Here is a 13,237-nt window from a genome sequence, read left to right as displayed (position 1 = left end):
TGAGAAGAGAATGTGTCTTGCCGTGAACGCAGGTCCACATTATCCAGTCACCCAAGGGTCTGAGTTGTGTGAATGAGGAGCGGGAGCTTTGGGGATGTTGAGTTGGGAGTGAGTCAGTCACCACCCGCCCAACTGCCTCCTGGGGTCACTACGGCTGAGGCTCCCCCACTGAGCCTGGAACCCAGAAGAAACTGCCCTCAATATTGCTTTCCTGCTGCTACAAGAAAGCAGGTATGCTGATAAAATTGGAGCCAGACTTGAGGGGCAACAGGAAAAGAACTTCCACTCTGCTGCCTGCAGACATCTAAGAAGTTGCCCAGCAGTGGATGCAATTGAGCTTTCTCTCATCTTTCCCTTCCTGGAAGTCTCCTAGCCTGAAAATCAAAGTTCCTGGGTCCTAAGTCTTCGTTAACTTCATTAACTTGTAGCCTTAAGGTGAGTCACACACTCGAGGGTTCAGTTTGGCATCTCTTGGATGAGGGAGACTGGATTTGTTCCAGACTGAAGCTCAGTGCCAATCAGAGGACAAGTGTCTCAGAGGTGCATGTTGCTGATGTTGCTCAGGTTGCTGAGGCTACGTCTGGTGGCAGGGGGCCATAACTGCCTGGTGATGTCCATGGATCCTGGGCTCAGTACCGGGAGTGGTAGACCACTTGGCACACAGCTGCTGTGACACCGAGGACCTTAGAGCCCTTGCCCACTGGAACTTTCCATCAATTGGGTTCTGTGGGATGAGATCAGGTAGTTATAAGTCAGAAGTTACCAATGGGGAAGGTTGTAGATTCCTCAGCAGAAACCCAAATTAGCCTGATGAATCATCTTTCCTAAAAAACTCTGGGAACAAGATATGCCAGGACTCTTAGACAAATTTTGTAGTATTTTAAATACTATTTCAAGTAGGTCATCTTTTGGATGACCTGCCATTTGCTCTGTAGCTTGGGATGATGCCTATAGATAGAGTGGAATCAAAGGGCCCCTGGAGGAGGCTGTCCCTCCCCCTGTGACTCATTAAGAGTGAGTACAGCTCTCTCCTCTCTACATCTGGAGCAGGAATTCCAGCAGGAAGGACGTGACCTCAAAGTTTAACTGGAAGACTCAGGTAGGTCTGGCCCTCAGGTAGGCACTCTTCTTTTCTCAGTGTTTCTTCCTTCCCTCCTGGGTCCTGAGTAAAATGCTCATCTCCTGGTTACTGGGTTGTGAATTCCTCCTCCCTTCTCTTGCAAATATCCATGCAGTCCCACTTGTGGCTTCCTCTCTACCCAGGCCCAATCCCTCACCTGCAGATGGCACTAAAGAAGGGAAAACCAAGGTGGGGTCTGCCCAGTTCATTCTTTCTAAAAATGTCTGCATTCCGTCTGCTTCCAGACCCTGTCCTAAATCATCAAGATCGCCAACTAGATGACTCAGTAGCTTAGCGGAGGAGTGGAGCTGCAGATGGGGGTGGTGGTAAGGCTGTCAGGTGTGGGGGGATGGTTTTCAGATGACAAGAGAAGAGTTGGAGTAAGGAGCATGTGGTCCTCCGAGCACTCACTCATCGGGGACCTGCCTGAATCTGCTATCTTGGGCCCCTTGGGGTATCACTAAGACAGAAACTTCTTACTACAAAACGATTTCAAACATAACAAATATAAGAAAGAAGAGTGTCATGAACCCGATATTTCATCATTTGGCATCAATAGCTACATAACTAATCTCTTAGTCCCACAGGTTGTCATAGACCGGAGACTATGCAACATCAAGGTGGTGGACAATTGAGTTCCCGGGGAAGACATTCTTGACTTGCATCAGGTCTTTCTCTTCTTGTTATGTTCTCACATGTGGTGGGGAAGCTATGGAAGAAGAGGGAGAATAAGAAAGAGAAAGAGGGAGAGGCTAATCCCATCATGACGGACCACCATCAAAACCCCATGTCAAATTGCGTACCTCCCAAAGGCCCTACTTCCTACTACCATCACATTGGGAGTCAAGGGTGGACACCTTTCAATCCATAGCAGCTATGCAGATTTGTTTTTAAATCAAGACAAATCTTCATTTAATATATTTTTTACTCTATTAATTTTTCCTGAAGTATTTTAGGGACGAGATGAACATTTTACAAATGAGTATTTTACATAATGAGTATTTGGGGTAAACTGATAGGATATGAAAAAAAATGCTCTTCTGTTCCCCATCAAATTAGCATCTAATATCCAGTCCATGTGCAAATTTCCCTGATTCTCAAAAGGCAGATGTCTTTTCACAGTTTATTGAAAGAATGTAATCATATGTTGCACTTGGTTGTTCTCCTTAAGAGTAAATAACTGTTTCTCTCCCAATTTTAATGCCACTTATATGTTCAGAAACTGGGAGGAAGCAGGGTGGTTTGTTTTATGGAATGTCCCACTTTTGGGTTTAGAGCAGGAGTCCACAATACCAGCACAGTGGGCCAGGACCAGTACCAGTCCTTGGTCTACTAGGAACCAGACCTCCACAGCAGGAGGTGAGCTGCAGGCCAGTGAGGCTTCATCTGTATTATAGCTGCTCCCCATCACTCTCTCATCACCCCCAGAAGGGACAGTCTAGCTTGTTTTCCTGGAACTGTTTGTAGTTATATAACATATACTTAATAGAAACAAAAATAGCATAAATATTGATGATTATTTCCTTTCTCAGTGCTCAGAATGGTAAGTTCGTGCCTTAGCAGTCTATCACAGTGACAAATTAGATGTTGCCTATTAACATTTGAACACATTTGGCCAGCTTAAAATTAAATATTAAAAATCTAAGATCATGGGATCCAGCCCCATCTTCATGGAAAATAGAAGGAGAAAAGGTGAAAGCAGTGACAGATTTCTTCATCTTAGCCTCTAAAACCACTGTGGATGGTGACTGCAGCCATGAAATCAGAAGTTTGCTTCTTGGCAGGAAAGCTATGACAAACATAAACAGTGTGTTGAGAAGCAGAAACATCATTCTGCCCAACAAACTGGTAGATGTTTGGCCTTCTCATTTGGATTCCTAAACTTTCTGTCCAGTCCCCACTGGTCTTTGAAGTCCCTCAGGTTTCTGGTCCTTCGAGATTCCCAAGATTATTTTGTGCATTTCTTGACCCAGTCCTGAAATCAGCCATCTCTTTAAGAATCCATGGATTGTCTGGTGGGAAATGCATTTAGAAGCTACAGTTTAGACTTCAGAATAGTCACCGTTATCAAGTTGTCATTGCTTCTAAGGTTTGCAGTGGTCAGAGTAAGAAGTAAACATTTTCCCTAAAAAATAAAATAAAAAGGAATATAATTAGTTGGTACAAACTTATGCTTTCAGTTCAAGATTTAAGACAGCAGGGTTTTAATTAAACTTCTTTATGTTATGTGTGAACCTCTTTTCTAACCACCAAAAGTCATACTTCAGAGCAACATTAGTTTTAATTATTGACTTGCTTTTACCTCTTAAGAGACATATGATTCTGTCACAATAACAGAAACAAAATCAGGAATAACAGGTTGTTGAACATAGTTTCAGATTTATTTTCTTTGTTTCTTTTCATTTTCCTTGGTTTTGTTTTGGATGGGCAGTACTTTTTGTGTCCTTAAAAGATGTTCCATTCTGAATGTAGAGTCATAATCTGATCTTCAAAGCCACTTAATTAATGTGTTGTTACATGCAACTAGTCACCAACTTGATACAATTAGACTTGTTAGTCTTTCTTCTCTATTTGTTCAGTTCAGTCACTCAGTCCTGTCTGACTCTTTGCAGCCCCATGGACTGCAGCATGCCAGGCTTCCCTATCTATCACCAACTCCCAGATCTTGCTCAAGCTCATGTCCATCAAGTTGGTGATGCCATCCAAGCATCTCATCCTCTGTCTTCCCCTTCTCCTCCTGCCTTCAATCTTTCCTAACATCAGGGTCTTTTCCAATGAGTCTGTTCTTCCAATCAGGTGGGCAAATAATTGGAGCTTCAACTTCAGCATTAGTACTTCCAGTAAATATTGAGGACTGATTTTTTATAGGATGGACTGGTTTGATCTCCTTGCAGTCCAAGGGACTCTCAAGAGTCCTCTCCAGCACCATAGTTAAAGGGGCATATATGTGTGTCATTTGTCAGTGATGTCATATTATCCCTGTTGGGATTTAACCACCACAACTGAATTTAAACAATATGCGAAAATGAGGATTAAGACACAGTGCCCCATCTATACACACGTGGCAACCAGGAGAGGCTCCTGTTGTATTCAAGGGACAGGCCTGGATAGATCTCAGGCAGGAATAGGCCCTGGGAGTCCTGGATGAGTATTAAACACCATTGTCTTTACTTTGGCTGCCACAGCTGTTTTGTCTTCTTTGATTGGTAAGACATTTCAAAATTATTTTTTTGTATGTTTGCTTTGGCAGACAAAATTTTTCATGGTATAGACCCTATGGGGAAATTATATCAGAAATATATCCATTTACCTTCAGCAGTTAAATTTGTTGGTTTGTATGTCCCTGATGATCTTTCTTCATAAATAGAAAGGAAACAAACATGCTTAGTATGTATTCCGTCTCTTTGTAAATCATTCAACTTGAATTAAATACCTTCTTTCCCCAGTGCACTCTCAACTCTAGGCCAGAAATGAAAACCTGCAGAGACTGAAGGCTGATTCCAGCACATCACTGTGGAAATTTCATTCCCACTGTTTTTTCAGGGAAAAAAATTGGTTGCTAACATTAAAATCAGTAAATTGTACATAAATATACAGGCTTCTTACTTGAAAACATGGCCAACTGGCCTGCTTTCCAGCATGGTTGAAGTGGAGGAAAGGCTGCTGCCAGTGGTCAGGCCTGTGCTGCCCAGGGTCCAGCATGGCCACCTAGTCCTACTATCATTTCTCTCCTGGGGCCATGAGCTTGTGAGAACTAGACTGCTAGGTTGCATAAGATAAACACTACTTTTGTCTTGATCAGCTTTTACTTTGAAGCCTTTTACCCAGAATCCAGCACACACTTCTTCCTTGCACATTTGTCAGATGATATAAAATATCTTGTGGGTGCATATGACATTTCTTCCAATACTGAAACCATGCAATTGCAATTGAAGTACTGCTCTGCCCTAAATCTTTGATGCAGGCTGGCATCATAGGTGCCCCTGATCTCTGCCATTAGACCCACTACCTAAGGACAGTTGTATGTCCCTCAGCTGTCCCTGAAGTCTTCACTTTGCCATTTGACAAATTATCCTCCTAGCAATCTCCTCTCCAACGAAGACAGCAATGCATATCTCATGAAGTGGCTAGGAAGATGACACGAGAAACCAATAATGTTGAGCATGGCCCCTAGTATCCATTTCTATGATGTTCTTAGCAGTTGTTTCTCCAAGTAAGCAAGGTTCTCCATCTTCTTAGATATCCATGAAAATCAGTTTGATTTTCCAGCCAAGCTTCAAGGAAGAGATTACAGTTCAATTCTCTGTATGCTGAGAAGCTTCAAAGTCCACTCATCAAGGACACTGATGGAGGTATAGATTTTATCAAGAGCTTTGTGCTTTTATCAGATCCATTAGTGGCCTAAAATGGAAAACTAGGGCAGGTCAGAGCATATATAACTAGGAGCTCCCGGTCACCATTACATGCTAAGAATCCAAACTTCCCTGAGTACTTGGAGCCAGGAAAGAAGCATGAAGTGGCTTGTGCTCCTCGGGCTGGTGGCCTTCTCAGAGTGCATAGTCAAGTAAGTATGGGGACTGTAAGCCACATCATATTCCTTTCTCAAGTTTTTTTTTTTTTTAACCTGATTATTCTTCCATCCATCAGATTTAGAAAGGAATGGAATATTTCCCTGACAGTCTTAAAGTTCACCTCTTACTTATTGATATGTACCTTGCTATAGGAAGGTAGCAAGGGTCTTGGCAAGATTTGCATGGTTGCACAACTCTTGGAGTCCAGTCATCTCATGACCTATTGAAAATGGAACTCCTTGCAATTGTTCAGTGCACAGTCAATGCAGATGATGGTGTGGTCCTGTGGAATAGCACTTTCCTAGATTTTATTCAACATGTCCTCTTTGTTCTCTGTCTACTTCAGTGAGTATATGTCTATGTCTGCATCTCTGTATCACTGTCATTTATCTCTCCATCTCTTTGGAAGTCTCTGTTAGTGTATTTCTCTCTGTGTTGTTTTCCTTACTTTTAATTTTTCACTTGACTCATCCTTCCTTCTTGAGCCTCTGATTTCCCTAACTTGTTCCCTATCTCCTGGATTCTTCTTTCAACTCTCTGTTCTCTTTCAACTTGGAGAAAGTTTGGGACAGCTACTTATACACTGTTTTATATCTGAGAAGCAGTGTGACCACAGCTAACTCACAAACCTCTTGCATTTCAAATTCCTCCCTTGTAAAAGAGAACTAGGAATCCCTCTTCTACCTCCTCCCCTGAGCTTCTATGAGAAGGATGCAGTGGGATGGCAACAGCAATGCTAATGGCTGTTATTGTTGAGACTTCCTATTTATCAGGTACCTTATATCCATCACTTCACTTATTCCCAAAATATTCTATTTGGAGGGTGGGGATTATTACATTCCACCTTTTTGCCAAGGGAGAGACTGAGACTCCACATTTTCATATGGCTTACACAAGATTACAGAACAAAACCTATTTTCAAATCTATGTCTTTCCCATGGTATATGCATAAAATTCTGATAATAAGGTGACATTCATAAAAATGATTGGAAAATACACAGTGTCATTACAATGACAGCTATACCTTAACACTGACAGCTAATTGGTGCTTCTCCTTTGTTTTCTTTCCCCAATGCTTGGTGAAAGAATACCTCTAACGAAAGTGAACATCATGCGAGAAACCCTCGGTGAAAAAGGCTTGCTGAACAATTTCCTGAAGGAACACGCTTATAGACTGTCCACGATTTCTACTCGTAACTCAAATATAACTTCTGTACCCTTGAGGAACTTCCTGGATGTGAGTGTGTTGGGAGGATGGTGCTCCCCCGCGCCCCCTGGTGGTGTGGCCTAGCACTGGGGGTCATCTGCAGGTGGCAGGTCAGATGTTGGGGCTGGGGCTCCTGCAGAAGGCAGGAACACTGGGGAACAGGGACCCCATTACCACAGGAGAAGGCAGTCTCATCCTCCACGTTTGGTCTGTGGTGACTAGGCCCAGCAATGACCAGGTGGTAGGTAAACATCCATTTCTGTGTCAAAAATGTGTCATTAGTTTGAGGGAGATTGTTTTCTGAACTAAGTGAGCCACTCAGTTACAGATAAAGGGCGAGCCATCTCTGATCAAAAGGTAAAGCCAGCTGCAAAGTAATTGTGAATCCCCAGGCAGAGGAGTTCAACTTCCACAGATGCAAGAACCACGGCAGTAAAAATTTACTATTCCATGTAATGCCATAAGAATCTAACACTGTGATTGTTTTTATTAGATTAGAAAAAAAGGGCTCATTTTGTTTTCAAGAATGCCCAGGCCAGCCTGGGAGCGAGGCAAAGAGTAAATACATGTCAAATGAAAGGGTCACCTGTGTGGTGTCGATTGGATGTGGTTTGAGTTTAGAGGGAGTGAGTGTTGTTGATCAAAGAGGACCTCCTGTAGACAGAGGTGCTCAGGTTGGGTTTGGAGAGACTAGAAAGCTTCTCAAATGAAGGCACCAGGACTTCCCTGGGGGGTCCAATGGTCATGACTCTGGACTTCGAATGCAGGAGGTACTTCTTCAATGCTTGGTCCTCGGTTTAATATCCTTCATGCTGTGTAGTGCAGGAAAAAATATCAAATGCAGGCACCTCTGTGAGAAACATTGTGAGCAGCATGGTGGTTAGAAAGTGATCTCAGGAGACATGTGACACCCAGAGGGAGGAAGCAGTGTGGAAATCGAGGGGAGCCAGATCTACACTAACCCACCCTTCTTGGTCCCTGTAGCTCATGTACATTGGTAACATCACCATTGGATCACCCCCTCAGCAGTTCCGGGTTGTATTTGACACGGGCTCATCTGACTTGTGGGTGCCTTCCATCTTTTGCTCCAGTCCCGTTTGTTGTGAGTACAGACAGCCCCAACCCACCCATCCTTTACTTGTTCGACACCCTCTTTTCCATCATTGGCACCTGACACTCATCAGACAGTGTGTCTGACTCATCTGACAGTGTCACTGTCTGACACTCATCTCTTGTGTCTGCAGATACACACACTACCTTCAAGTATCTGGAGTCTTCCACCTACCGGCATACGAACAAGCCCTTTGACATCACCTATGGATCTGGGAGAGTAAAGGGATATCTTGCTTATGACACCATTCGGGTAATGTGTAAACAGAAGCTGAGTCAGGACTGGGAATGGAGTGACCACAGCTGCAAAACAGATGCAGGACCACCTGGCAGGACGCATCCTACACTAAACCCCCCTAGTGATTGACCATATTACCCACAGGGTCCTGTCCCTGGGGAGACAGCACCCGTGGTGACATACAAACTCCCCGATTAGCTAACCCAGAGAGTGCCTTGGGCTGTGGATTTGCAGCTCCTCTGCCCATGAGCAGTTCAAGGTTCATTTTGCTGGGAGCGAGAAGGGAGGGTGAAACACCCACTTTTAAATTATCAGAATGTTCTATGCACTTTCAGGTAGTATCTAGTTTAATCCTGCAACAACCCCACATAGCAGGTGCTTTGATTAGCTCATAATACAGATGAGGAAACTGAGGTGCAGATAGCAAGGGCCTTGCAGAGGTCACACGTGTGATAAGCAGTGGAGCTGGGCTGGCTTTTCAGGACTGAAGTTGCCATGGGGTATTTAGGGGCAGAATCAAACTGATCTGGGGACCCTGGGGGCAGTCAAGTCCTTCCAATATCCAATATGGAAAGAAGGAGTACAGAGATGTCAGAGGGGCCTGATAAATGAGTTCTCACTCTACGGGGCCTTTGAGAGTCTAATAAAACATATGACCTACCTCCCCCAAAGTACCTGAGTAGTTCTCCTCTCTCTCTTATTCTCTTTCTCTCATACACATTCACACAAACACACACATATCCCCAAAAGTGTATTTCCCAGGCAGTACCTTCATAGAACCCTGCAAGCAAGATTGTATTTTTGGCTTCTGTCTTCCTGGGCAGATGCAGAATCCACAGTATATTACAGTGAATGCAGTCCATTTCTGTCATTAGGTCACAAAGAGAAGACTGTTTTGCTCTCTACTCATATTGTCCCGAAGGGGATGCTATTGGGTCCTGTCCTGACTTTTTGTTGCCCCAACTGTATAGAAGACTTGACGCCAATTTGACTCAAGCAGATGATTTTGTTTTTCAGAGGGGCAGATGTTTTAAAATCCACAACCCCTCACAAATGGAATCCAAATTCTCCTCAGCTTGGTCTAACCGTCTGAGGTGCACCAAAGACACAGCCCAGCCTCAGTTCTTCTCTGAAGATCTAATGGCAGTGCTCCCCAACCCAGTCCTAGCCCTACTTCACAAATCTGTAAGTGGGAACACTTTTCTCTCCCTCAGATTGGGCACCTTGTAAGTACTGGCCAGCCATTTGGTCTAAGTCTGGAGGAGTATGGATTTGACGGGTTACCCTTTGATGGCGTCTTGGGCTTGAACTACCCCAACATTTCCATCATAAGAGCCATCCCCGTCTTTGACAACCTGAAGAAACAAGGTGTTGTTTCTGAGCCTGTCTTTGCCTTCTACTTGAGCAAGTAAGTCTGAGCTGGATAAGCCCTCTCTCCAAATTAGCTTAAGATGCTTCAGTTGCAAGAAAATTATAGAACACTTGATAAAGAAGTATCCTGAGAGATAATCTAACCCAGGAAAACTATGGCCCCAGGGCCCCACCTGGCTTCATTACTGGCCCTTATAAATAAAATTTTATTGGAACACAACCATGCTCCTGGGCTCAAGAGCAGTGGTTTGGTGTAGGGGGTGAGTGGAGATGAAGACTAATGCAAGGTATCAGGATGTGAGTTGGAAGAAAAGGCAACAAGATTTACTGATGATTTTGAAATGGAAGGAAAGAGAGGGATGGTGGAAATCTTTCCTTCCTCACTAACATGTCACTGGGAGCCCAGACCAGCTACACAATTTGCAGGATCCAGTGCAAAACAGAAGTGTGGGACCCAAAACTAAAGTGTGGGAATCCTGTTTTAACAAGTATTGGGATTTCAAGCCAGGGAGAGCAGAGGTGGGATCCCCTACTGAGTGTGGGGGCCCTATGGGCACCACAGGTCACAGGCTAGCGGTGCCAACCCTGAGTGAGCCTGAACCCACACGTTTAGCACTTTCAGGCCTTGATTTTTCTGGGCTGAGGCAAGGGGAAGCCAAAACCTTCAGCACACTGTCTTCTGAGGCTATCTCTGAGCACTCAGGTCCCAGGAGGTCCAGAACTCTTCAGAAGCTTGGGTAGGTGGAGCCCAGGGAAGGTGGCAAAGTTTCTACCCTACTCTGTGCCACTTATTAGCCAGTAACTGACCTTGGTCCAGTTCACGGTCACTCATAGACTCAATTTCTGCATCTGTACATAGGGACATTTTCAGGGCCTTGATGAGTGGACAAGCACAGCTCTGACAGTGCTGCTGTTACTGTCCTCCAAAGATCACCCTCTTCCTTCTTTCTACAGATGCAGGATGAACAGCAGTGTGTTGATGTTGGGTGGCGTGGACAAAGCCTACTACAAGGGACAGCTCAACTGGGTACCATTGTCCCGAGTGGGTGACTGGCGTGTAAACGTGAGCCGGTAAGCTTCTCCCTCTGAAGGTCACCCCAAGTGATGCTCCCACATCTGTACACGGACACAAGGCAGACACACACAAATACACTCACAGACATACACCAAACAGACATATACACCATCCACAATGACACATACAGACACACAGACACATGCAAACACAAAGGCAAGCACATATAAACACACAAGCAGATACATACAAACACACACACAGACATACATTGCATAGGCAGACAGACACACAAGCAAACACACAGAACCACATACAAATGCACACACAAACACAGAAACACACAGACACAAAAACCACCCATGGATTCATTATCGCCCCAGGCCTCCTGACCAGGGCTCTGTCCAGGGTCCTTAACAGGGTCCAGAAAGGCTTGCGCAGCTGGGGGAGGGCTTCACCTCTGAGTGTGAGGTGGGGGACATGGTTAGAGGACCCTACAGAGTGGTGAAAAGAGGAACAGGGAGAATTTCCTCAGCCTGAACAGAGCTGTGATAAGATGGCCAACTGTCCATGTTTACACAGGACTGAGGAAGCTCTCAGTGCATATAAATGTCAGTTTAAAAATAGGGAACATCCTGAACAAATGGGGAAAACTAGTCTCCTTAGGGAGAAGCTAGCCAGCAGTGGAGAGAGGTTGTCCACAGCCTTGAGACCTGAAAGCGACTCATAATAAAAGACACCCCACTTAACCTAGCTACCTATTATTTATCCTAGGCACACAGTGGAGAAGGTGCTGTAACTGAGAGAACAGGAAGGTGGGATCTAGGAATGGCTTGAGAACAAGGGGCAATAATTGATGGGATTCTCTATAATACCCTCAGACCTGTCCTTTGGAGGTCCCCTGGGCTATTCACGTATCACCTGGCCAGGGCATCAGTGTCTGAGCTGGGTGAGTGAGCAGTGCTGGAGATACCCTCTCCCAGGGCGGCCGGTCTCCCCCACCCCATGAGAATTTGCTGCTGCAGGGAACGTCCATCTTCACTGTGTATTTGACCCATTTTTGTTTGACACTGGATACAGCTCTCTGGATGGTCCTTATTCATTATTTTCACAGTCTTCACTCACTCATTCAACAGACAAGCATTGTGCATCCACTCTGGGCCAGGCACTTTAGGGACGTGATGAGAAAAAAACTTGCCCTCACATGTGAGAAGACAGATGCACAAGAAATGCCTCACAGACATAGCAAATTGTCACTTTGGTACATTCTAGACATGAGGAAGGGTCTACAGAGAATGACCAAGAAAGGAGACTGATGTACACCAAGGAAAAGACTTCCCTGAAACCATGACAATTAAGCTGGAATCTGGAAGAGGAGAAGAAATTTGCTAGTCAAAGGGGAGGGGGGTCTTCTAGGAAGGAAGGCCAGCTGTGTCAAGGTACAAAAAAGCCTGGTGTATTCAAGTACTGCATTCAAGGATGTCAAGGAAGGTGTCATGTCGAGCACAAAGGAAAAGAGTCAAGGAAAGAGATGATGGCTTGACATCTCTGAAGGGCTGTTCAGAAGACAGTCGGGAAGGGGGCAGCTCTGGGGAGACTCAGAGTGACCTTGGTGCTCTTTCTGTTCTACTGTCTCTCAGCATCTCCGTGAAAGGAAAGCTTATTGGTTGTTCTGGTGGCTGTGAGGCCCTTGTGGACACCGGGACATCACTGATCCAAGGCCCAACAAGAATGGTCACTAACATTCAGAGGCTCATCGGCGCCACGCGCCAGGGTTTCCAGGTGAAGGGTCATGCCACAGGGTCACTCCCAGTCTCCACACACAACAAGGATCTCCAGGGCCAACCTCTCTCCCTCTCTCCCTCTCTCTCTAACAGCACTATGTTTCATGTTTTACCATCAATACCCTGCCCTCTGTTATCTTCACCATCAACGGCATCGACTACCCAGTGCCAGCTCGAGCCTACATCCTCAAGGTGAGGGGACAACCTTGAGGGTTGGTTCTCAAAAAGGAACTTGCAGAAACCCTTTAGCTGGTTCAGGGAGGAAGGCGCCCTCTGCCGGCCATGTCACAACATGGCAGATGCTCCTGAGCCCCAGTAGCTGGGCCAGTGCCTCCCACAAAACCAACCACTTGAAAGTAAAGGTCAGTAACTGAGGCACAGGTAAGGGCTCAGGCTGACTGGTATGTATCTCTGACTCCTCCAGGATCCTCAAGGCCGCTGCTTTATCACCTTTAAAGGAGGCACAGAAATTTTTAAACACGCAGAGACCTGGATCCTGGGTGACGCCTTCCTGAGGCTGTATTTCTCTGTTTATGATCGAGGAAATGACAGAATTGGCCTGGCTCGGGCAGCGTAAATGCTTGGACTGGTTTAGGAATCAATCAGGCCACTCCAAACACACACTGGCTCACACTTAGGGCACTGTTGTCCAGGGATGTTGGTGAACTTTTTATGTGGTGCTCTGCAAACCCTATTCTCAGTAAAGAATAAAAGATTTCACTCCTGATGGTGCTAAAACAAATGGGTGCCTCTGTTTGTGTCTGGGAGATGCATAATGATCAGGAAGGATCTGGTACCAAGTCTGAGACACAATTGAGAAG

The 13,237-nt window shown here is 45.2% G+C and overlaps 1 protein-coding gene across 1 annotated transcript; it reads left to right on the top strand.

The window, feature by feature from the left end:
• Positions 1-5,631: 5,631 nt before the first annotated feature.
• LOC133067937 (pregnancy-associated glycoprotein 1-like) lies at positions 5,632-12,993 on the top strand. Its single transcript, XM_061159010.1, has 10 exons — positions 5,632-5,684; positions 6,778-6,928; positions 7,883-8,000; positions 8,143-8,261; positions 9,461-9,654; positions 10,413-10,415; positions 10,578-10,688; positions 12,273-12,414; positions 12,510-12,608; positions 12,841-12,993. Exons 1-10 carry the CDS (start codon positions 5,632-5,634, stop codon positions 12,991-12,993), a joined length of 1,143 nt encoding a protein of 380 aa, XP_061014993.1.
• Positions 12,994-13,237: the final 244 nt, after the last annotated feature.

This window comes from Dama dama, chromosome 2 (genome assembly GCF_033118175.1).
Source record: "Dama dama isolate Ldn47 chromosome 2, ASM3311817v1, whole genome shotgun sequence".
In the NCBI taxonomy this organism is placed as follows: domain Eukaryota; kingdom Metazoa; phylum Chordata; class Mammalia; order Artiodactyla; family Cervidae; genus Dama; species Dama dama.
The sequence above is the reverse complement of the archived record's forward strand: the minus strand, read 5'-3'. Positions and strand labels throughout refer to the sequence as shown.

Bases quoted from the DNA above. Each gene is read 5' to 3' on its own strand.
- LOC133067937 (XM_061159010.1), top strand. From the start codon at position 5,632: ATGAAGTGGCTTGTGCTCCTCGGGCTGGTGGCCTTCTCAGAGTGCATA. The intron at 8,262-9,460 runs GTAATGTGTAAA...TCTCTCCCTCAG, and splicing joins TTGCTTATGACACCATTCGG to ATTGGGCACCTTGTAAGTAC. The intron at 10,689-12,272 runs GTAAGCTTCTCC...ACTGTCTCTCAG, and splicing joins TGGCGTGTAAACGTGAGCCG to CATCTCCGTGAAAGGAAAGC.